General features: G+C 39.8%; 1 protein-coding gene across 7 annotated transcripts in view; it reads left to right on the top strand.

Moving 5' to 3' along the window:
• Window positions 1–26,302, top strand: part of mctp1b (multiple C2 domains, transmembrane 1b) — a 55,534-nt gene that overhangs the window by 6,220 nt on the left and 23,012 nt on the right. For 3 of the 7 annotated variants that reach the window (XM_036140554.1, XM_036140555.1, XM_021309028.2), the window contains exons 2-6: window positions 21,033–21,153; window positions 21,227–21,369; window positions 21,454–21,533; window positions 25,143–25,266; window positions 26,167–26,211. In XM_036140554.1, the coding sequence (XP_035996447.1) occupies window positions 21,033–21,153; window positions 21,227–21,369; window positions 21,454–21,533; window positions 25,143–25,266; window positions 26,167–26,211 (513 nt within the window). Of the gene's footprint in view, window positions 1–5,420; window positions 5,704–20,862; window positions 20,953–21,032; window positions 21,154–21,226; window positions 21,370–21,453; window positions 21,534–25,142; window positions 25,267–26,166; window positions 26,212–26,302 lie in introns of those variants that run through there. The other 4 variants (XM_021309025.2, XM_021309024.2, XM_036140557.1 and 1 more) reach the window with 3 other exon arrangements.

The raw sequence follows: 26,302 nt of genomic DNA, 5'->3' as shown, positions 1-26,302 counted from the left end.
AACTCCAGTCAGATCCTCCACAGAGGAAGAGGAGAGTTCTCCCCAATGCTGCTAAGGCATCGGGCGAAAAGAGGGTGATAAACCTGGGCAGCTAGTCTTTATACAGTCAGCCCCCCCCCCCCTCCCCTCCAGCTGTGAGAGGCAGTACCTGGGTGCCTGTAAAAGTGTCATGTTTCAAGTTGTTTCCAATTTACAGTCTGAATGTTCATTGTGGCTTGATTGCACAACAAGGCACAATGAATGCAGTCATTTCATTCTGATTGATGCGAAAAATGTCTTAATTAAGTTTTAATTTGCTGACAAATTTTGTGTGAATACATTGCACTGTATGGGAAAGAGGAACAGGACTCTAAACTAACTGTTTAAAGAATTAAGAGTCTTTCTTGTCATTATGTAACTATAAGGAAATCTTGGTGAGACTCAGAATGCACATATAAAATGCCGACATGATTTAAAAACAGTTGTGAAACATGAAACATAAGCATCCCTTGAGGAAAAACTCAAACATGTAAAACTCTGTGAAGAAAAACAAAGTATTAAATAGCATGCACCTTTTTGACTCTTTAAAGAAAAAATAGAAACATAGAAGGTATAAAAATTATTCGAAGAAAAACATGTACAAGGGAATGAAGCACTAGCCACAAGGGAATGAAGCACTAGCCACAAGGGAATGTAGCACTTACATAAAATGCAATTTGTGCTGAAATAATCTATGAAATGGTCTGGTGGTCTATTTGATTGTCAGCAGGTGTGTTTTTGCTCTGATTGCATTGATTTGCCAAAATTTTCCCTAGGTGCACCAGCACAAAGGTGAGGTGCACCCAATCTGCATTTGACAGTTTTACAGCTTCACTTTTAACGTATTAAATCACTGCTTATATAGACAACGTTGACTATTAAATGATTGACTTACAATCTAGTCAACATAAAGTTCTTTATTTGATGCAAAACTATTTACTGTCATTGTAACAGAAGGCAAGGCAAGGCAAGGCAAATTTATTTATATAGCACAATTCAGTACAGAGACAATGCAAAGTGCTTTACATGATTAAAATATAGGAAAACAAAACAGAATAAAAGCAAGTATGAATAAAATGTAGAAACAAAATAGAACATTAAAACAGTTGGACTAAAAAAAAGTTGAACTAATGATGTTTCAGTAAAAACAGTTTAACTAGAACAGTCAAAGGCAATCCTAAACAAATGTGTTTTTAATCTTGATTTAAAAGAACTCAGGCTTTCCGCACTATTACAGTCTTCTGGAAGTTTGTTCCAGATAAGTGGAGCATAGGAACTAAATGCTGCTTCTCCATGTTTAGTTTGTGTTCTAGGTAGCACCTACGTAGCAACCTGTTTTTTTGTGTGCTTATTTGCTCTGTCAGTCCAAATATTCTATTTTGGAATAAAGTGGTGGAAATTATAATGTGTTACTTTTTTGTCAAATTCATTGATTAATCAAAAAAATTAAACAATCACTCGATTATTAAAAATAATCGTTGCAACCCTAGCTGTGTATAAATATACTGATTTATGAGGAAAAAAGAAAAAAAGAACAAAAAATCTCAAATTTAGGAATGATGACGATGGATGGGATGAAAAGGCATTGTAAGGAGTGATAAGGATGATGAAAGGGTTTTCTCAGGTTTCTACTCCCCTCAGCTACAGCAATACAAACAGAAGGGTATACATTTCTCTCCTGTACTGCAGAGTGGCTGTGGAAAACTCTCGATCAGGGTCAACTTTTTACAATTGAGTTCACATGTAAGCAGCAGGTCCTTGTGGGAAACCCTGCTGCAATGACACACTTATACAAATTGTGACGAGAAGTTCTGTCATCTGATCCACAAGCTAACATCTGTTTACCATTACTGTTTGTTCTGGTACTTCTTTTTAACTGATATGAAGAACTAACTTTCTTCAACATTAGAGAGCATGAGGAAGTTCATTTAGGAAGCATGCCCGACATGAGATACAGCTCAACTTTAGAGCATTCTCTGATGAAACGACAATGATACATAAAGTCCTACATTAATCTCTATGACAACTTTTGTAAAAAATGTAAATAGAAAACTGGAGGCAGTTTTACATCTGGAGAAAATTTAAACATGTTGTGAATGAGTGGGTTTGTGAAATTTAGTTTCAGACTTCTCAAACACAGAGGCCTTCAAGTCTTTGGGAGAAGCTCTTTTTTATATATTTTCTTTAACTCATCATGTCAGAATATGAATCATCTGTGCCATTTACATGGTAACAGCAAATGTGGTAAATAACTGAAAACAAAAATAACCATGACTCCAAAGTGTGCGGCAATGAAAGCTAGAGATTTGTCTGAAACAGAACTGGAAAGTTTCAGCACTTCCTAAGGAATGTCAGAAACACCCTTCTGGAGCTACTCAGTATTTAGCAGGAAGAAGCAGCAGGTTTGGATGTACTTTGATGCACCTAAAAATATCCCCTTAAGCCTATTTTGTGATGAGTTTTCAGTAGTAAAAACAACTGCCCCGTCAGAGTTTTGATTAATCCAACCCCAATTAAGAGCTACAATTCTTTGAATACTAACCCTTGGTTTTTTTCTTCCAAATTGCAACGTGCTTGTCATAGTTCTGTTTAGGCCTCTAAACCACATGCAAGATATCTTCCAGGAAGTAAAAGTGTAACAGGTTTATTGATACAGAAAAACGAATAATGCAATATTCTTATCTAATATTTGGAAGGACAGGATTGAACTGGAGAGAAGAGACAGTGGAGACTGGCTGAATAATAGAAACAGCAACGGTAAGGCTTACAGTAGCAGAGGATGAAAATACCAGGGAGGATGAGCAGAATAAGCAGAACATCAGAGAACATTGGCTTGCATAGTCATAGCAGTGCAATGGAGGCCAGACAGGTTGTTACAGAAGGAGAATGGTGCATAATAGGTGTGCAGAAGCACTCAGCTCAGATCCTCTGCACCCTCCAGTGGCCACTTACCACTCAGCAAGGGAGGGTAAAACCCACAAGCACAATAGCCCCAAACCCTGACAGCTCTAGAATCACTTCTGTTTGTTGCTGTGTATCATCTCCTACTCTCAAATTTTAGATTAGTTCTCTGATTTCTTATTTCATGTTGTGTTAAATACTGATAAGGTCATTTTAAGAGATTTTAACATTCATGTTGGCACTTAAAGTGATGCACTAAACATCACAACATCCCTGGACCTACCCACTTTTGTCTTCATACTCTGAACCTTTTGCTGATAAGTGGCATTGAGTGTGAACAAATACCAGTATTTCCTCAAAACCGCGTTCTGTCTATAAACATTTTTGAGAAAATAAGACAATTTCGTTATGATTTCATTATAATATAATTTCCTCATTATTACAGAAAAACACAGCAGAGGGCAGAGATTTAATTTATACCCTTTCACACAGTGATGTTCTTGTTAATAGTATTGCTTCTTTATTACCTGTGGCATTAGAAAATCTAACCCTCTTGAAAAAGGAGGCTGTTTCCTGTTTCCTGCGTACTTTAAAGCACAACACTTGGAAGTTGGAGAGAGAAAGGGTGTTCTATAATTCTAGGGGAATCCTACTTAATCTGGTAAAAATAGTCTGAACCTGTATAAAACGTAATAGAACAGCATATTTTCCATCATTAATAGAGGAGAATAAAAATAATCCTAGGTTTCTCTTTAGCACAGTTGTTAAATTTACCCAGAGTCATAGCTCTGTTGATGCATCCAATCCCTCAGCTCTCAGCAGTAATAGCTTTATGGGATTCTTTATAAATAAAAGGGAATTTGATGAAAATAAAATAATTTTCATCCTCCCAAACTGCATTACTTGCATGTTAGACTCTAAACTCAACCAGATTATTTAAGGAAGTATTCCCATTGATCACTGCCCCATTATCCTTAGTAATCGACTATGTACCACAGGCTTCTAAGGTAGCTGTTATTAAACATCTACTTAAGAAATCTATTGATCAAGATGACTTAATACATTACAGACCTATATCTAGTCTTCCTTTTATAATTCCCGAGAAAATAGTTGCTAATCAAGTATGTGAACATTTACACAGTAATGACCTGTGTGAAGAGCTTCAGTCAGGCTTCAGAGCTCATCACAGCACTGAAACAGCTCTGGTGAAAGTCACTAATGGTATTCGCATGGCCTCAGATAATGGACTTGTGTCTGTACTTGTGAGGGCTCAGTCTTTCATTTAATACAGTTTATCACAATATTCTCCTGGAAATACTTGAACGTCCTGTAGGGATTAAAGGAAAAGCATTAGGCTGGTTTAAATCTTATTTATCAAAGAGATTACAGAGCTAGTTTTGATAACGACACCAGGTTATTATTAAAGCAGTTATCCCTTTAGGTCTAACTGCTTATTGTTATTTTGTTTTGCTGTTTCTGGTTTGTCTGTTTTTTATTGAACATTCATAAAAGACTTTGAACAATGAGCTTGGCTTTAGCCCAACTGCTTTTCTTCAAAACAAAAAAGCGGCAACTATTCCTACTGCAGGTAAAATGTACCATATAGTTTGGGATATAGTAATGCTATCTACACCTTTTTATTAGTTTTATTTGTCTTTTTTATTTAATTTAAGCAAAATATGCTACTAACACCAGCAAAGTTTGTCAAATATTAGGTCTTTTTGTGAGCAGAAATATTGTCAAACTGCTGATTTTTTCCTTCTTGTAAGCATCAGTCAAGGGTAGGAGCCTCCTTTCAGCCAGCTGACCAGCAGTGTGGATCCATAGGTGGGGTAGGGGCAACACTGTGTCATTCTTTGCTCTATGCACCTGGAGAAAACTGGTCACCCCAGAACCTTATCTGCCAGCGTAAGAAGAAAACTTCATGAGTGAATACAGAGAACTGAAATTAGCTTAATTTTCTGGAAACCCTGTTAGAAGCTGGAGGATGTCACTGGAGAGAGGGTTTGCTGGGTTTCTCTCTTGGACCTTTCACTTTCATGGCCTGATCTTGGATAAACTGTGAATGAATATCTCTCATTTAGACCAAATAAATCTCTCTGTGTTTTTTATCAGATTTGGATTTTAAATTGTAAAACGAATCTGGAAGTTTTTTTTAACCCTATTCATCAGATCTCTTCCCCTTTTTCTGTGTCTCTGGTCTCTGCTTCTTTCTAATATGCAATGTTATTTTTTAGATAGTCACAGTTAATTGTTTCAAGTGTGGCTTATTCTGGCGTTCAAGTTCAGACATTATAGAGGGTGGTGAAATATCTGCTGTGTGAACCGGCTGGCCTGATATGTGTGTGACCTGATGAGGCTGTTGTCCTGTTTTCTGTGGTCATACCCTAACGTGCACCGTTTTAGTTACTTCTAATCCTGGCAAAGGATTATCATCCAGCCAACCAGCTTAGCTCATTGCTGTCCCTGTGTTGTATTTTTTTTTTTCTCGCACTCACTTGGTCTCTTTGCTTCTTCTAGTCCGGCGCTTTCATTGAGACATTTCTCTGTTTTCTATATTTCTCACATTGGTGTTCTACTTTATACTCTATCCCTCACTGGGATCTTTTCTCGTGAGGCATCATCTTGTGTTGTCTGAAACTCTTTGCATTGTCTGAGACCCTGGATCTTTTAATAAGCGAAGCCTCGGTGGCACAGCACCGTCTAGCAGTCCGAAGGTTTCTTCGCTGTGCCTCTGCAGATGACCCCTTCTACCTTGCCTCATCATGTCAACGCCTGCTGTCGGTAAGCTTTCCCCTCCTTTTGGCTCATGCTTTCTGTAATTAGTTTGTCCTTTGTCTTGTGTTAAATGACTCAGATTTTTATGATTTATTCTGTAGTTCTTGCATAAATCTGGTAATTGAGTGTGGGAAACAGTGGTTTTGATAGACAAAAGGAAAGTAAAAGATGTGCTGAAAGTAAAACAAACACTTACCAGATGGTGACCCAGACAGTAGTCTAGATTACTCTTATCTGTTTGGATATAAAGTAAAATGAAATGAAATATGTTTTGGCAAAAGGACAGCACAGTCCTAGTGTATTCTTAGGTTTGGACTTAGGTCACTGTAGTGTGCTGGCTGTGTTCTGTAAGTGATTCCCTGTGTTATTCATGATCAGGTAATCTCCCCGTAGTCATGCTTCTCACACAACTGTTGTACATTCATTTAACCAGACAGACCAGTTTCTGGCTCCACTAGTCACAGGTCCCCAATAGTTAAATAAGACTAGTTTCTGTATGGTTTCTGTCATTCTCACATCCTTCTAATCAGCTTTGTGTTCATCCTTTCATTAGTTGTTGTTTGATTTTTTCTTGATAATGAAAACCACTGACTTTGTTGCCCTTAAGCCACTTTGTAACTATATTAGCTCTATGCTTCAAGTCTAATTGGATGGCCCATTCTTGGCCAAGCTTTAACTTCCTGACTGATAGCTAGCACTGATAGCTATTTTGTGAAGTCTATCATTTTCTCCTGTGGCAAAACACCCCCCACAACCTGATGCATCAACCCCTGTACTTCACTGTTAGGGTTCTCAAGCTTCTCCTTATTTCTCCAAATGTAAAAATGGTCATTTCATTCAAACACGGGAAATTATGCTTGAGCAGACCAAAGGACGTATCACCAAGGGCAGTGTCCCCGATTGCATTTGCTAACTGCATTCTGGCATTACATATCGCTTTTGGAGTCAGGGCATTTTCCTCACTGAGTACCCTTTTAGCCCACATTAATACCGGACGTGTTTCACTTTTGATAATAGCACTACTCTCAGCCATTCGGCCAGCATCTGCACAAGGCGTTTGCTTTTGATCAGGGCTTTATATGCATATTTCACACCACAAAGTATTCACCCTTGGGATACTTGTCTCCTTCCTGAACTACTTGATGACATCCTCATTCTGTTTGTATTTATACATGACTGTTCACACAGATCAGGATGAACCAGACTTGTGCAGCTCCACCATTTTCTGCCTGATATCTGGCTGATTTCTGTAGAATTTCCCATGGTATGACAAAGGAAGCAGTGTGTTTGAGGTATTGCCTTAAAATACATCTTCAGAGGGTATGTCTAATCAACTCAAATCAGTTTAACCTGTCAGAAGCCTACAAAGCCATGATATCGCCATCTAGGCCAAATCGTTTCAAGGCATAGTATGGGACCTTCAGAATTTATAGAAAGGATTTGTCTCAATATTCTGGCATTAAGAAAATACTAATTAGCAATTAAAGATCCTACCTGACCTAAAACAGGAAACCTACATTCGGATTTAACGTCAGTGAAAATGAAAGATTATACGTCTTTTCATACAGCAAATATAAATATTTGGTTTCAGGTGTATGTTAAAAGTTCTGCTTTTGAGCTTTTTAAACATTAAGGTTTTGTATTTATGGCATTAAAGGTATGTGTGTACGAGTGCTCCTGAAGAGCTTCCACTCTGCATGCTGCACAAGCAAACATGGCCTCTGACGTCTTCCTAACTTCTCCTTTTTTAGCAGAAATATAAATAAAACATGTATTTGTTACTTACCAACAACCCAGAAGAAATTTGTAGAACTTTTTGATTTTTATCTAATCTAAGACATTTGAGCCCAGTGATTGGCTCGTACCCCCAGAACGTCATTGGCCTTCTATAAGATTGAAATCAAGTCACCCAACCATACCTTTCATCAGTGTGTTTCTTTTAAACAACACTGTGAAAAAAGTGTTAGATCGAAGTCTAAGCCGCACTTTGGCTCTTGTAGAAAGAAGAGCCTATTAGTTACCGTATTGATCGTCATACTCTGTAAGAGCAGTCAATAAAGGGCCCACGAGGCTGAACCACCATCTTAATGAAGCCCTTCCTGTGAACATGAAAAATGTGACTACTACTCAGATCTTCAGCAACAGCTTTTTTTTTTTTTACTTGATTTCAAGGTTCCCTTTTCAGCATCTATATCACTTATCTTGATACATGTGGTTTTGCACAATTTGGAGTCATTCAACATATATTTTATTTTGTCACATAGGATTGTACACAAATATTCTAGATATTTGTACCTTTTTGTGGACAAACCAGTACTGTTTACTTAAGGTACCTCATAAATTAAAACACAGAATAAAATTTTACTACAGGGGTAGTATTTTTTAGTTTATTTAAAATGACAGATTATCTATACAAAAGGCATTGGCCCTTGAGTATTGCCCACCTCTGCTTTAAAAATGTTCTGTGGCCCTGAGGTCTGAACACCGGATCCTCCATGTGATTCGTCTTTAGAAACTCATTTATTGCCTTGATGGCATATTTTTGGCTTATTATCGTGGTCTGGCAACAGCTCCAAAGCGTAGTGCTTCTGCCCCTGTCCTTGACTTTGCAGATGGTGTTTTTCCTGTTTCAAACCTCTGAACAGTGCAGGTCGAGTTAATGCCAAACAACCTGACTTTGGACCCAGTTCACCCCAGCACTTTCTCGAGAGTTCAGTCCATTGAGGTGTAATGTGTTTCCAGTTGGGTTCTTGGAGAGTGTGGGCCGAACTGCTTTCAGATCCTTGTGGGCTGATCCCTCACTATTCTTACAATCATCTTCAGCCCATCAGGAAAGAGCTTGCCTGGAGCTCTAGACAGAGAGGGTGATTTAATATTCATTTAATATTAGTTAAAATCCTTTAATATGTCATTTAATATTAGTTTTATTTCTCAGTGTGATGAAGATTCTTTGAAACACCTTAGAGACTGCCAAGAGACAGAAATTGCTTTAGTTTAGCTCCCATTGAACATCGACAGCAAAAATCCAGTAAGTTGTTTTAGTTTCAGCTACCTCACATGCCAACCTTACATGCGGTGGAATCTGTTTGTTTACCCATGTGCGTTTAACCAATACCATAAAGAGCCACTGACTTTCAGCTAAAGCATTCAAGGAACCTTTGACTCAAGAATATTCTAGGAGTAGTGTTATGGTAGCTCTTTCAGCTGTGTCTAAGCTTATGCCTAAAGTAGCTAGAGTACAAAAAGCTGCTAAGAAAATAGACATAAAGGATGATGATATAAAAACAGAAATGTTCATACTGCCAACCAGGGACCAAGGCTTTTTCTGGTGGTTTGTAACCTATCCAGTCTTGTACAGATCTGTAGTCTTGTTTCAGATTTTCGTTGTCAGTTCTTCGGGTTTGCTCATGGTGCTGCCCAGGTTGGACTGGAGGAAACGGATTATGCACTCAGGCCAACTTTGAACACATAACAAGTTACATTCAGGAGACACTGTAACTGACCGACTGATCTGTGTCCCACATGAGCACATAAACATCTGTGGGAGTCAGAATTCTGTTTGGTACGGAGCGCATGAAATTACTATTTTAGCTAGTAAAATGCAAATCAGTTTGTAACTTTAATGTAATGTGTTTTTCTGGACTTTAGTCTCTACTCTGTCTTCCAAATTGACTTTAAACTACCATAAAAACAAAAGACAGTTCTAATTAACAAAGCTGGAATTTACAAACTTGGAATAATTTCTTCCGCATTAACCACTTATCTAAAATTGTTTGCAGTGACAATGATTGTTAAACTGATCCTTAAGCCTGATGCACATGTGTGAGTAAAAACAAAAGCTAAGCTTCAAAATAGGCACACTTTAGAGTGCTTGATGGGATTGTAATGGTCTAATGCTATTCTCAGCTCGGTCCTTTGCTTCCTGTTTTAGTGCCGCACTGTTAATTCTTTCTAAGCAGCTTATTAACGCTGGCAGATCTGCTCACTCATATAATGTCAACTTCTTACCGTGTTCTGGTGCTGTTCCAGTTCTTGATGGTTGCACTCATCTCTTGTCCTTGTCCCCCCCACCGAGGCAGCAGGTCTATTATGAGTTCAGGTTGTTCTGTTTTTAATATGAGGTTCTGTTAGCAGATTGCTAGCAGTAAATACCTCTGGTGGTGCCATCGCTTTGATTAAACGAGGACTAATTTTAGACGTAACAGCTAGTAAATACCACAACATTATTAATGCAAATGTTATTTGGTAAACCTTTAGGACATGTCATGTTTGCAATAGGAGATCCCTTACATCAAAGTCTGTGGTTATTTACAGGAAGGACCGTGGCAATGTGCTATTTGTGAAATGGCCATCCCATCTGTAACACCTAGGGCAGACTCAAACACGAAGTGTTTCTGACCAGAGGAAGCATCTGATAGGAAGTGAATTCATGTCAGAACAATCATAATGTCATTAGAAAACAAAACAAAACATGTCTCACATAAACGTTGCCATTCCAGACAACGTGACAATAAAGAAAATGAAGAACTTTAGCTCTGTCAGTTTAAAATTTGTGCTCAGATCCAGATGTTTTCCTTGGACTTTCTAAAGTAGTTTCCTAATCCATTTTTATTTCTGATTAAGTTTCTAAATTCAGATCCAATAATGGCAGTCCTGTTTATTAGCACTCCTGATAAAGTTGTGGACAAAGCCCTAATATGAATATTTTTTTTACAGTAGCATATTTTCATACTAACCGAGGATTTCTGATAAATCCAATTCAGAATTTAAGTACATGTATTCTAGAGTAGGAAAAACTTTCAAAGAAAATGCTTTAAAACACATGTATTGTTAGAAACATTGTTGGTACCCCAACCAATGTTTTCCCTAATTCTTCATGTGTCTGAGCACACACAAACTCCCTGAGCGTTCACTAAGGCTACATTATACCTGTCCAAAACCTTACATGGCTTACTAAAAGAATCAAGTTACAGCAATAATTTCTTTTAGATTACTTAGATAAAACTTATTTAGTCCGATTACATGAAAAAGAAAAAAATCTTAGATTTTTTTTAAAGAGCTGTATAGTATGTTTTATGTCAGAGTAGGTGTCCTGCTTAGGAAGAACTGAGAGATGTGTACATCTTTCAGAGTTCCAATTTTATTGCCATTAAATTATTTACATTTTCTGCAGTGAAATTTAGCACGAGCATGTGGTACTGTGCAGCCTCTCTTCTGGTAGGCTGCTCCAGGGCAGCTGTGGCTCCTAGCATAGCTCACCACCACCAGGGTGTGAATGTGTGCATCAATGTGTGAATGACGCTCTGAGTTCTGAACAATTTCTTTGTGATGCACTTAGTTTTTATGCCAACGGCAGCTTTTTAATAATGTAAAAAATCTTTCAGAGGCAGCTGTGTGTTCCATAGTCAGACCCACAAGATTAATAAAAGAACCAAAATTGAATGCAATAATTTATTCTGTATCAAATTTTGGCACTTCCAGCTCTAATTTTCGATTCATATATTTTTCCCCCCAACACAGTTAGGACTATGGCACATTTCTTGACTTAAATAACGTCACCTTTATTTCAGCTGAAAATATACATATAGCCTAAATGATTAATATAAAGTGAGGTTGGCACAAATTAAACACTCCAAACTATTTAAATAACTCACACCATCCCATCATTAATTGCACATGTTGAATATAGCCAATTAATGCTTGAGTTAAGTACAGTTAAACTTATAACTTAACCTTACCTGATTAAACTGTATTTTATATTTCCTCATTATTTGCTGCCATTATTTGCTGCCATCACCTTTTGTGGGGCGAATGGTGGTGCAAAGGTTGGGGGGGTTTGTCCTGCAATTGGCGGGTTGCCGGTTTGATCCCCCAGTATGTCTCCGTCGTTGTGTCCTGGGCAAGACACTTCACCAGCATTGCCTGCTGGCGGTGGTCAGAGGGCCCGGTGGCGCCGGTCCTCACCTCTGTCAGTCTGCCCCAGGGCAGCTGTAGCTACTACCATAGCTCACCACTGTCAGGGTATGAATGGGTGAATGACTGAACTGTAGTGTGAAGTGCTTTGGAGGTTGTCAAGACAAAGTGCTATACAAGTACAAGCCATTTAATGCTAGCCTCGTGAGACCATCCTGATCTCGCGAGCTTTCAAGGTTTCACTCGCAGATCAGTCTGGCTACTCTCCGTTAAAGAAAATTTGGAGCCGTTCACCAAACGAACGTCCAATCAGCGTTGGCTTTGAGGCAGGTTGAGGTGTGACGCAACCGGAAGCGCGACAGTTCAGTCTAAAGAACATGGCGGCTTCAGCCGATGAAACTAGCGTCAGCGTGGCTATCAAGCAAGTTTTATCGGAATTACAGAGTATTTCTTTGCGGAGCTAACGAGCCTTTACCTGCAGCAGCAAGAGTAGCTTGGCTTGTGGTTGTGTTTTCGTCGTCGCTCGTAACAGAGCGACAACGAATCTGATTGGTTCATTTGGCCCGTCTATCACCAACATAGGCCAATCAGCTAACCAGTATTTTCGCCCCTTCCCAAAATTACTTCAACGGAAGGTTTCCAGATGGATATGCGGAGCAAATCTATCTGGCGGAGTCAGGTAAATTTAATGCACCCCCTCCTACTCCCCGCTTTTGTGTTAAATAAGTGAAGTGTGAGAAAATAGCTGTAATTCTCTGTCAAATATCTCTCACATCACTCATGCATTGACTTTTTTAGCTATTCTCTGCCGCCAACTCGTTTTTTCCGCAGCAACAACATTGTTTCTTATGGTTTAATCTTCTGCATATGTCTTCATTAAAGATTTCTAATTCCACTTGAGGGAAATGCCACTTCCCCCCTTAATCCCACCAACACGTCTTCCATTGAGGAAGCAGAGCCTAAGGACTCTGGGTCGGGTTCTCCCATCCCAATTAGTTTTCTCTGTAGTGTGTCTGGGCTCTCCCTTAGAGATAGGTTGAGGAGCTCAGTCATCCGGGGAGGACTCAGAGTAGAGCCGCTGCTCCTCCACGTCGAGAGGAGCCAGTTGAGGTGGCTCTGGCATCTGGTTAGGATGCCTCCTGGACGCCTCCCTGGTGAGGTGTTCCGGGCACGTCCCACCGGGAGGAGGCCCAGGACACGCTGGAGGGACTATGTCTCCCAGCTGGCCTGGGAATGCCTTGGGATTCCACAGGAGGAGCTGGCCCAAGTGGCTGGGGAGAGGGACGTCTGGGCCTCCCTACTGAAGCTGCTACCCCTACGACCCGACCCCGGATAAGCGGAAGAGGATGGATGGATGGATGGATGGATGGATGGATGGATGGATGGATGGATGGATGGATGGATGGATGGATGGATGGATGGGTGGGAAATGCCACTTCCAGGCCTCTTATTTCCTGCTGTTGCCATGGTGAATCACGTTATCTGTGGTCCATTGATCAGGGCTTACCTGACTGATATCACCTGTTCTGAAACAGAAAACGCTGAGTATGACAGAGTGAGGTAGAACTACTCAGAGTAACAACTTTCTGCTCAGGATATTTTTTCTGAAATGGGGCCCAGAACAACGATGCACACTGCAACCTGCCTAACAATAAAGGCATCTTCCCCACCCATCAGTCAGCGGTGTGCTCCAATCAGCACCTGGTGCTCACAGAGAGCCGGGCCGTGGAACACAATCTCACCAGACTTGCTAAATGGTACAAAATAACTTGGTTTATTATTATCGTGTTTACAGTTCATCTTGGATTTCATTTACTACGCAGCATAGATTTGCTGTGTGCGCTGAATCCAGATGCAGTACGTGATTATGCACATGCGCAGTTTAGAGGCAACATTGACCCAAACCGGTTCTGTGAGATAAATGTAACTGAAATTTGCTCTCAATTTGTACTTCACATTTTAAGCTGATCAAAGTTCTTGGCCCCCGGATAAGCGGAAGAGGATGGATGGATGGAAAGTTCTTGGAACTTCTGATTCGTAATTCATTACTTCATGTTTCCTTGTGGTATGTGTTGGTTGGCCAAATCTTTCTTGAAATGCAATTGGGGATTGGGAAGTAGTGCACAAAATCAGCACAGGGGCTGCACTTTGGACACGCCTGTTCTACATGCTTGGTGGGTCCCCTACATGGTTTGTTGGGTAAACTGCAAATAGGACTTCTTAAATTTCTTTAAGCAACAACTTTTAGGCCAGTTTTGCACTGCAATGCAATCATTGCAGTGCTACTGTTGGAGGCTCCTTTTTTGCATTCTGCTTTCTTCTCAGTTCTGTACGTTAACAAGCACTGCAGGGGCTGGTTGGCAACCCCTCAACCCATGTATCAGTGTCAACTGGGCCAGAACCTCCTCAGTGTTTCCAAACCACATTTCACGCTTAGGAAGAGTTAATCAGTTTGGATTCTTTACAGGTACATCTGAATGTGATACATTTCGATTTTAATTTAGTTTGCAGATGACAGAGATCAGTCAACCTCTGACACTTGCTAGAGTAAACGCTGAATCCTTGCCCTAAATAGCAGTGCAGCAACTTGGTTCTGCTTTTCTGCTTCCTTTCTGGCTTGCAATTACCTTCAACCCTGCGGAGCTTTGTGTAATTCCTGCTACCCCTTGTTGCATACAGCTTTGATCATAGAGATTGGACATTTTTACCTTGTCACGCTCGTGGTTTTTATTTAGCATTATTGCACCATCATCTTTTTATCAGATCCCGACTGTCTGTATGATCCAACCTCAGTGATTGCTTTATCTCCTTGCACATGTTTTCACATGTTAACCGTTGCTTAATTCTTGAACAATTCACGCAACCACATTATATGCAGTGTTGATCTGTGAGACTGGACACTTTTGACCCTGGCAGTAATTTTCCCCTAAATCCAAGTTCTCCAAATTGTTGGATTACAGAAACATTTAGAATCTTATCCAAGCAGAGATCAGTAGTCAAAGGAATGTTTTATTTAATGTCTGCATCTATTCCTGCATTTTGGTTTTCCAGTTTAAGAAGCACATGGCACAGCCATGGCATTTTCACAACTTCAAAACAGACATGGTTCAGCGATTTCTGTTTAGGATGACAGAAATCTGCTGCCTGCGTCTGCAGGGGCAAGCTGGTAGGAAAGTAGAAACATGCAAGCCTACTTGAGTTAGCACAATTGTTATTTCACTAAAAGAGAAACATTAAAATGATTTAATTCAGGCTAGACCAAGAAATAGTATTCACCCCTTTAACTTCAATATGTGTTGGTTGGGATTCTGTGCAACTCACAAACACAGCAAAGTACACAGTTGTAAAGTGGAAAGAAAAAAGGAAAGACAAGAAATTGCCTGTCACATCTAAATCGGTCTGGCAGAAGACCGCCATGTTGAGCCTGGTTCTGCCAGAGGTTTCTTCCCAAAAAGGGGAGTTTTTCCTCTCCACAGTCGCTTCATGCTTGCTCATCATGGACAGTTCATGCAAACCTGTGTTTATCCAAGTTGGACATCTATCTTCTGGGTCCCCGAGTGAAGCATTGGTATCATCTTACACAGTCTACTGGATCCCACCAATTCAGTTCAAGTAGATCATCTCGTAAACCAGCCTCTATGGTCTAAACACACTTTATCTATCTCCACTCCACCACCAGTTTCAGGCCTGGGGGGAAACATCCCTATTCTCATACACCTGCTTATGCATATTGAAGTATAATTCAGTGTGAATGTTTCCGGCCGAGGTCTGAGCGTCAAAGTCTTAAAATAGTGTATCAATAAATTCTTCTAATTGTCTCTTCTTTCCGTGTGAGTTTTTCAGATTGAAATTTAGTGTGGAAAGCTATTCTGCTCAGCTCTTAGATTAAAACACAAACAAGGCGTTTCACTTTGGTCACACTTCACTCTCAGTGAAGACATTTTACATATAAGGAAATGAAAATAAAAAAGTGCTTGTTTTATAAATATGTATAGATATATAGAGTTCTTACAAAAAGGAGGACCAGGTTTTGTCATGTTTTAGGGTAAGTAAAGGACGCATGTGTGGAGACTGGCTGTGGCTTACACAGGGTTATATAATAATAACCAAAAGGAGAACTTACAGAGGAGTGAAAGGAAGAGTAGTAGGACATGGTGTTTCTTGGGTAGTGTAACAGGAGGAACCAGCAAAGAACAATGAAAACCAGTGATCTTAAATACTGAGGTGAGTATGGAGAATAATGGATATGAGTTAATCAGGCGATTAGTAACAGGTGTCAAGGAGCGCAAACAGGCAGACCGAGGGATGGTGAACAATTAAACCAAAGGAAGCTGGACTAGACACAAATACACTACAAGCAGTGCTTAAAGTTAAGTTATTAACATCTAATTTTTAACCCTTAGCGTACTGGGACTTCTACCCACATCCCCGCATCCCTGCACCCCACAACCTCTCCGCAGCTTATACCTTGTAGCCTATTGGTTGATTTTTTTAAAAGTCGCCTCAAAATGAACGTCATTGTGTTTGTGCACAAAGCTTGTTGTTGTGGCTGTAAGTGTTTCAGATGAGAGAAAAAGTGTGGGGAAACAATCACAGCTATGACGCTGACCTTGCCCAAAAAAGGGCTCAAAGAGGACCCAAACTGGAGCAGAGTAAATGATAACAGCAGCTCGTTGAACAGCGCTTCATTATGCAAGAAAACAGAGGTTGGACTTCACAAGCTAGCATTAGCGCACCCAACGGGGAACCTGATGCTTATGACTGGTACATATTTTTGGATAAAAGGTGAGATCAGGGACAGTGCTAGCCATTTGGAGGCCCCGCCCACAAATGCTTTGCAGCGTTTCCCATGTGGAAATGAACAATAACACAGGATTTGTCAGTGTGTTTCTCTTTGTTTCAGAAATACCTTCTCAACATTGCAATATAAATAAGAGGAGAAATCAATATCCTGAAAAAACATTAAACTCATTTTGCATCAACTATGGTGCCTATACTTCCACACAAGATAACTATGTTTTACCTATTATGGAGGAAACTTAACAAAGTCAATAGATTTTAAGTAGGATTAAAAATGAGAAAACAAATAAAGTACAATGATTAAAATGCAACAATGGGCAGCGTAATACACAGAGTTTCCACCAGCACAGTATATGCCTGGCCAGCCGCCTGGCTTTACTCGCTCCCCTGCCAGGATAAGCGTTATATGTTTATTTCATATGCCTCAATGTTTGAGAGCAACAAAAAACAGTCAGTAATGTTCCTGTCTGGGAGAAAACCTCCTGGCCTAAATAAGCTAAAGTGCTAGCTCATAATAGCTCCCCGTGATTTCCAGCCACTCACTCTGCCCGTTCTGGTGGTTCCTCTGTCCACATCATCTGTTCTAGTCTGTTACAGCCTGCAACCCTTGGTCAATCTGGTTCTGCTTGCCTGCCTCACCCGCCACTGCTCATCCCCTTCAATAAACCTTTTAAAAGGCAACTCTGTGTTTGGCAGAATATCAGGCTTACCAGCCTTATACATTACATTTGTTTTCCTGAGGATGATTAGGAGGAGCTCATTAAAACCAAAGATCCTTAAAGGTGTGGAACTTCTACAAATTATTTTAGATTAACAGGATTTATTACTGGTGTTCAGAGTAAATATTTGTGAGTTAGGACAAATGTAACAAGCTAAACATGGGCTCAATTCTTCCTTTGATGGCTTTGCATTTATTATTTTTCATGTTTTCCATGAAGACGTTTAGCCGTGCTTCATTAGTTTATAACTGCACGTGAAATGATGCTTTGCTGCGTTTTTTGTGTCTACAACAGTAAAAAAAAAAAAAGAAACAACATTTTATTGCCAAGCTGCTTTCCAATCATCAACCTATGACTTTGTTAAAGTGTCAGGTACCATTTTTTTTACTACCCATCTACGTACTAGACTCATGGATTGGAGCACCACAGGAGGGACCAGAGAGCTGTCCATCTTTTTCTTGAGCAAATATTTTTGTATTTGTAAATGCAATAGCATGCTTTAAACATTATTGTTTATTATGATTACTATAATTATAATTTTTCACAAACCACTTTTTTTTGGTGCCTCCTCCTCCACTTAGCGCCCTATGCACAGTGTGTGATGCACGTGGCAGAGCGTCGGCACTGGATGAGATGATATTGCTGAAGTGTTATTGGTCTGTGGAGGCCAGGCCTAATACTGAGAAGAAATATGAGGAAACAATAAGAGTAATAATCATATTGAAATCTTAAGTTGGATTTCCAATTCTTTATGTTTTTAAAGATCTTTTATATCTTTATTTCCTTCAATGTTATTTTTCATGGTAACACCACAAGGCTTGAAGTTAATAAAAGTGGCTTCATGACACTTTGAATTTGTCTCATTTGGATCTGATTTAGAACTGGCTTTGTTCGCAGTAGTTTTTGTACGATAAAACTATTGATATATAGATTGATAGATCTATATAAAAACAATGTTTCTGTCACATATTTGGATGATATTGAGGGCCGACACTGTTTCCCCTTGGCTTGCAGTCAGTGCATTAAGTGGAAAAAATTATGCTGATCTAGAAGACATGAATCCAAATGCACAAAGAATCAAATGTGAAACTACACACAAAGAAATATGGCAACATCCTTTCAGAAAAAAAATACAAAGAGAAATGAACTAAATACATTAAGACTTTTAAACCAATAATGAACTCAAAAGTGATAAAAACGCAAATAAAAACCATAACACCAAAGGATAATAACAGGTTCTGTGTATAAATCTAGGTGTTCTGTGAAGGCTTCAGTGGTTTGTGAGAGAACACTGGTGAACAAATAAAATCACAAAGAACAAAGAAGAATTAAGCAGGTTTAGATCATAAAACAGTATCTCAGTCAGATACGAAGAAAAGATGTATGGAACTAAATGCAGAGCATTCTTGGAAGACAACCTTTAAGAAGCTATAAAAGACTTGTGATTGGCTGAGGTTCACCTTTAGGTAGGTCAACAGGTCTAAACATATAGCCAGAGCTATAACAGAATGCTTTAGATCAGAGCATATTCATGTATTAAAATGGCCTTGTCCAAGTCTCCACCTATGGTGAGATGTGATTGAGAAGTCCATCTGACTGAGCTTAAAGTATTTTTGAAGATTTCAACATCTAGCTAAGAAATAAAAACCCTTTCCTTTCATATTAAAAGGTTTTTATTGTTTCCAGTACCAAAACTGTGCCACTGACAGACTATCAGGCACACTTGGATTGAGTCAACAGGAATCCTTAACAGCTCTTCTGCTGTTTGCAGCAATCCATTTGGTTGTGTGGAGCAAACCCCCCGCCACCGTAGAGTCCTCATTTACCATCAGTATTGATCTGAACCTTTAAAGGGATGTGATGGTTGACAGGATGCAGGATTCTCAGCAATTTCCTGGCATTTAAGAGATAAATGTTTAATTATCACTGTTGCTTACATACAGAGTGGAGCGTACTCTCTCACTAATGCACTTCATTATATACATCACATATCAGTTTCATCAGTCTACATTCAAGCAGCTTGAATGTAAAGTTTCATGCCATTCCAGAAATGATAAAGGATGATTTAAGACAGCTGATATAAACACAGACAGGAGACAGCAAATTAACAATCATTAGTATCATCAAGTCTTCAGTCAGTTCCAAATCCAGTAAAATACGTTTTCTCCATCTTTTTGAAGAACAGAGAAACAGCGTACCGCTACTCTCCACTTTGTTGTTGTGCACTGCTAGCAGGCAACAGTGGCTCAGGAGCCAGGAGTTCGTCTTGTAATCAGTGGGTTGCTGGTTTGAACCCCTGCTCCCAACATCTCAGTCGTTGTGTTCTTGGGCAAGACACTTCATCAGCTTTGCTTGTTGTCGGTGGACAGGGGGCTCTTGGTGCTGATTGCATGTCAGTCTTGCTTCTGTCAGTGTATAAATATAAAATATTTTGTGTAGGGCTGTCAAACGATTACAAATTTTAATCGCGATTAATCGCATAATGTCAATAGTTAACTCAAGATTAATCGCAAATTAATCGCATATTTTATCCTTTTATTTCTGAAAGTGTCTTAAACAAAGATAGACACGCTATTACGCATAAACATACAAATTAATAAAAATTGTACATTTCAATAAAGTCATAAGTTTTGTTAATTTTTTTCACTCTCTCACACACATCTAATTCTGAGCTTTCACACCAACAACAATATTTTTGCTTGCTGTTTATATCCATATTCATACAGTTTAAGCCTGGATACCTGGATACCCTGAAGGTGTCTAGTGCAGGCAGGTCTCATAATAACCCCTATTTCGTCACTTATTTTAGAGCCCAAATAAGCGATTTCACTTTCAGAAACCTGCCCAAAAAAAAAAAACGCAACCCGTGACTCATGAAATTTAGAAGCACTTTTAGAAAAAAGAAGCCGAAAGTCGCAAGAAATAAACGGTATTTGGCAACAGTGAGCGCGGGTCTGTTTTGCTACAGTTTTCTAGCACTCTTGAGACTACGGAAAGCGCAGAGGGTAAAAGAAACACAGTCCGGAGACCACGGCGGGGGGAAAAACATTAGGGAGCGGTGTGTGTGTGTTTTGATGCGCAATTAACGGCGACAAAAAAAATTGTCGCCGTTATGGTCTAACAAAGTTAACGCGTTAATAACCCGTTAAAACTGACAGCCCTAATTTTGACTCTGTATATATATATATATATATATATATATATATATATATATATATATATATATATATATATATATATATATATATATAATGTTCTGAGTATATATATATATATACAGTAACTATATAGCTTTACAAATAATATTATTTAAGTTTTCCTTCTTCCTTTACATTTTCCTCCCAAGCAGTTTGACGTTCTTGTAAGATTTTAAAGTGAAACTTTAGGCACTTGGTAAAAATGAGCAATTTTTACTCAAATCAGATCTGAAATTTTGTTTGAACACAGAAGATAGTACATCCAGGGGCGGTACCTATGAATCTGTGTCTACATGCATTAGCCTCTTGGAAAGGTTTAGCCATAAAATCCTGTATATTCAGTGTAAAATCAATGTCAGGCACCAGTTTCATATAGCCTTGTTTGTAGACTGCATCATCCATGGGCGTTGATGTGGAACAGGTGGTTTTACTTGAGCGGAAGAGACATCATCTCACCATCAGTGTGGTTGGTTGGCAGGAAGCTTGAATCATGCAATTTCCTGTCAGTTGTTGCTGAAGAACCAGCTGAGTTTGACACTTTAGTCGGAGCCAGTATGAAGTATGAAAGCAGCTGAGACAGAGAAAGCTGGATCTCAAAGACTGTTGTATTTCTTCTCAGAATGTTGGTGAGTTCACATTGATGTGGGGCTCACACAGCAGTGATGCTGTGACCGGTTATAATTAATGCATCCATCTCTCCTGATAGGGCATGGGGGCATCCTGTCCCTCAGGGACCCCCACTGAAGCAGCCAACACCACCTCAGGGATGTATAAGCTGGAGATTGAGCTGAAAAGAGGACACAACCTGGCCATCCGAGACCGAGGAGGTGCTTTGATATCTTTCTTCTTCTACTCCTACTCCTTGGACGTTCATGGATCAGTAACAGTTTGTCTTTTTAGGCACCAGCGATCCCTACGTCAAGTTCAAACTGGCTGGTAAAGAGGTGTTCAGAAGCAAGACTATCCACAAAAACCTCAACCCAGTGTGGGAGGAGAAGACAACACTTGTCGTGGACAGCCTGAGTGAGCCTCTGTATGTGAAGGTAAACGCTTGAACACACAAACACGCAGAAAACATTTTTGAAATCATCGGCAGTCAGTGGAGATGTTCTGTTGCTCTCCTACAGGTCTTTGACTATGACTTTGGTCTTCAAGACGACTTCATGGGTTCTGCTTTTCTTTACCTGGAGTCTCTAGAACAGCAGAGGTCTGTTAGATGTTCATGTCATCGTGTTTAGGATTTGTGTCTTTTTACAGAATGGTCTAAGAGTCCAAACTAGAGTGTACCTGCTGTTTAACTGGAGCTGATAGTGGAGCTTTTGATTTGTGGTTTGCCTTGTTGCTTATTGCTCTGTAGATGTAAACATTTAGGTTGTCCTTAAGTTCAATGTGAGCCTCTGTGGGTCTTCCTCTTATCTTTGTCGTAGTTTGTGGGTGCATGGCTCTGTTGGTGCTCTGTGTCTCTCATCAAAGCAATTTTTGTCTCTTTCCTGACCGTTCTACTTTCCATTGAGTGTAGTTATCATGGCAGTTGCTTGTATGGGTCTCAATGACTCTTTCATGTATTTTTAAGCTGTCAGTATGTGTTTTTTTTTGTGCTGCTTTGTGTCGGTTGCTGTTGCATGTCTCCATGTGATCCACCTGTCTGTAGTCAGGGTTGCCAAATTTTGAACTAAAATATGGGGCCGGTACCAACCTAATCCTTAGCCGGAAGACACCCGTGCCTGGTGGCTTGTTAAGGAAAATGCAACTTAAATAGCTTTAAGCAGAAAAACTTATGCAGGCCCAAATAACGGACAGTTAAAAGAGAGACAGACATTACAGGAAATTCAATATTCGGATGGGTAAGACCTTTTTTGAGTCCCGGCCTGTGGACCTTTGTCATTGTCCTCTCTCTCAACCCCATTCATTATCTGTCAGCTTACTTTCAAATAAAGTCCGCAAGTGCCACAAAAAATGTTTAGGCTAAATCATAAATACTGTATTCTGTCTTAATTTATTTCATATTTAGAAAAGGTTGTTAAATTCTGCAGACCGGTTTGTTCCTTTGTTGCTTCGGTATTTATTTATTCAGCCACGCAGCGGAGAGTTGCGTGGTGCAGCTTGAAGGGGGAGATCAGAGTGGCAGAACCCCGTCATTGGGCCGTCCGTGTCCGTCAAGCTAATAACAGCTAGCGTTAGCTTATGCTGTCCAAGAGGTTTACTGCTACACTATCACGAATACAGGAGCTTTACTCAACGTTTTATGTTGCTCTCAAAACACCCGTCTCATACTGTTAGCGTAGCATGTAGCACCGCTTAGTATTTCGTTTTTCTTGTCTTTGTGCCTAGGAAAGTTTCTCCGAACAACACCTTTGTGTTTATCTTGTCTGTAAAGAGGGTTGCATGTTTTCTTCTGGCTGTTCTCCACATGTGAGCAGACTTCCAAACTTCCAGTAGCAGCTCATTATTTGGGTCAGGTGAGCGGCGGCAGTGAGGAGACCGAAATGTCTATGCGCTGCTGCTGGAAGAAGTGTGCGTCATTTTGGGCAGATTTGAATGGTTCATTGAAGGACACCCTGCGGAAAGGGATGTCAGCCAATGAGCATTTCGCAAAAAAATTAACCTAGATACACATGCCCATATACGTGCACATGCCTGGAACTGTCAAAATGTTACGTTTTCATAACGCTGACGCGCTGTCCTCCAACAGACAGGTTTCTCACATATATGTGCAATTAAGTAGATAAATGTGTCCAAAAACACCGTTTACGCAGCTTGAGAGACAGTGTAACAGTCTAATCACGGTGTCATTTTTTTCAACTGACAGCGTAAGAGCCCGTTATGCTTAAATGCACTGGCAAGATGTCTAATTGCCACTGTGCCTTGAAATAAGTTTTACTAGTGACTAAATACACTGACATCTTGTCTTCAGATTGGGTTAAATTAGAGCAAAATAGTATTTAAAGAGAACAAATATCATTTCTATATAATCCTAAATGCCTCCTGCTTTATGCACACAGAGGAAAAACAAACAATAGATAATTTATGATTTGTTAGCGTAGTCTGTGTCAGTAGTTAGGAGTCAGAGTTGGGTCAGAGCATCGGAACAGATAGCACCGCATGTGAGAGACAGAAGAGGTCTGATAGTAACAAGGCCCGAGAAAGATGCCTTGCGTCAAATCCTTCTCCAGCACTGCCCCTGATTTGTAAAAATAAATTCCGACTGATGTGAAAAATGACAAAGCGTTGGAAGACAGGCGAGCGAGGGAGTCTCCTTCAAATCCTAACTAACCTGTAACATCTGTGATCTATAAATAGAGTTTCTATCAGTGTTCAAGCAGAACGCAGTGGGTACCTTATTATTCCTCTAGGAATACCCCTTTACACTTTCAAACCCAACATGATGCCATATTTTAAGGGCTATGTTTTCAACATGTGTAAGTGGGTCCCACGTGCTCTTTCAGGTAGGTACAAACAGGGCCTGGGCTTACAGTGGGACCCACTTGCTGCCTAAGTAGATCCCGTATGAAGAAAATCCGCTAAATTGAGAAAAACCTCTGAACCCATTTCTTACCAGCAACTGCCTGCATCAAACCTGTACAGACAATTAACATTCATTATGTCATTATGTAACCTGCAAACTGTCCCATCCAGGGCCCATTCTTAAGCCCATTATCAGTCCATGTTGGCCGAGCATGTAAAGGGTGGTGGGATAGTTGGCAACCCTATCTGTTCCCCTTTACATCCGTTGCATGCTTTTTTTGGAAGCAGCTTTGCTTCTTTCTGTGTGGTTTTTATGTCTTTTAGATAGATTTCTTTGCAGCTCCTCCCTGCTGTTTTCACTGTGGCCATCTGCAAAAGCAGAAGCGTTGTTTCACACTAATACTGATCTGCAGATCTGTGCATGAATGTGTGCGTGTGCACTTCAGTGAGTGCCTTTGGGTGCAATTAGAAAAGTTCTACATAAACTCTGTCCATTTGCCATTTAAAAAAAAGTTACATGGCTTCCTTCCTTTTAGCCTGAAAAAAAATCTGTTTTCAAATGTTGCTAGCATACTAGCACTGTATCATGGTAAGGAAAATATTCCAACTTCCGCTTCAATTCAATTGAAGTTTAATTCAGTTTATTGAGACCGCGCTGATTGAGAGTGGATGTCATCTAAAGGCACTTTACATCCCCAATTCCAATGAAGTTGGGATGTCATGTATATAAAAACAGAATACGATGATTTTCAAATCCCTTTTAATCTATATTCAATAAATCCAATATAAAGGCAAGATATTTAATGTTCAAACTGATACACTTTATTGTTTTTTAATATTATTATTATTTTCAAATAATCACTTATTTTGAATTTGATGCCTCCAACAATGCACGCGCCAGCGGAGCCGTAAATGCAGTCAGACATGGAGGGCATTTTAACTGATTTATTTAAATGATAAAACTGATGAAAAATTTCTGCAGGCACCAGCAGCAACCTCTGAAAACGGGGGAGACTGATTAGTGGCTGCAGAAGAGTCAATGATGGCAGAAAGACTCAAAAATAACCTTTTCAGAATCTGAAGAGAGGACTTGGTCCTGAATCCTCCAGAGAAGCCAGTGACAAGCATTAATGTTGCTGTGCTACTTCAAAGATGTTCCGAACGAAATGTGAGGCTTGGCTCCTTTTTAAAAAAAACCTGGGGAAAATATACATAAAAATCCAAACTTTCTATCTATGTAATCTAAAAATCTAACAAGAACCACTTTAAAGAACAAAACAGTGCTTTTTTATTACTACCTTGTTGATATGGGAGTAGGACTCGAGCACAAACACGTGCTTGTGTGTTGTAGGACAATACCTGTGACTCTGGTGCTGAAGGACCCTCACCTCCCCAATGAGGACCTGGGTTCTCTGGAGCTGGCAGTTACCCTGACGCCTAAAAACAGCCCCATGGAGGAGCAGCGAGACACGGCGGTATGTACATTTACTCTTTGTGTCGGATACGGTTGATGTTGCTGACAAACATCTCATCCAGCTGTCTTTGATCAGTCTTAAGGGTTTTAGATCTTGGACAAGAGATAGTCAAATTGTGTGTAATCTCATTAAAAGGCCCTGTATTTCACCGCTATTGGGACCAGGTACCAACTATAGCATCATCACTGCCACAGCAAAGAGGTGGCTGACATATGTGAGGATGGTGACATCCTCACATATGTCAGCCACCTCTTTGCTGTCACTCTTTCCTCCTTTTTGTTCTTTTTTGACTCTGGCCAAAATGCTACCAGAGGCTTTCTCTGAGTTTTTGGCCAACCCAGAAGTTGACTTTTCCAGCAAAACTCAATAACTGCTTCTTTTTGTACTTCAGAGTACTTCCTAAAGCTCCAACAGCTGGATGTCAAGCTTTAAGCACTCACCTTCATGACAATAAATATCATGATGAATGAATTGTGAGATCTTGTGGCAGCACTATTTAACAGCAGAGCCTATGATTAATGGATTCATTATTGGCATTAGGGCTATAATATTGTGTCTGGTCAAATGGGGACTTATAAATTACATATAATGGTTATAGGCCCTTTACAGCTTAGGATTTGTGAATTCTCCAGTAAACATTGAGGACCTCAAAAGTGCGGCACCACTGGCAGAAATTAAAGCAGCAGAGCATTTAAAATGGAAAATCGTAAACAGATAGATCACCCTTTTCTCTTTTTACCTGTTACCTATTTTACCTGTTACCTAAAAATATTTTTGAAATATTGAATTGCGTTCTTTTTTTAAGCACAGAATAAACTGCTGAGTGTCATCCTGATGAATCTACTGTTGTTTAAAGAAAAACACTTTTCTTTTTTTTGTGAATGTTTATGTTTCCTGCAGCAAGACCAGGTTAAGGTGTATCGCTGGAAACCTTATGTGAATAAAGTGAGTGTAGCAGTGTTTTAGCACGTAGTGACCTCCTTTAGCGGATTGATCTCCCCCCCCCAGCTTCACCTCTAAGTCTACCTACAAGCTT

This window comes from Fundulus heteroclitus, chromosome 8 (genome assembly GCF_011125445.2).
Source record: "Fundulus heteroclitus isolate FHET01 chromosome 8, MU-UCD_Fhet_4.1, whole genome shotgun sequence".
Classification (NCBI taxonomy): Eukaryota; Metazoa; Chordata; class Actinopteri; order Cyprinodontiformes; family Fundulidae; genus Fundulus; species Fundulus heteroclitus.
Note: the sequence above shows the minus strand (reverse complement) of the source record. Positions and strands in the feature narration are given on the sequence as shown.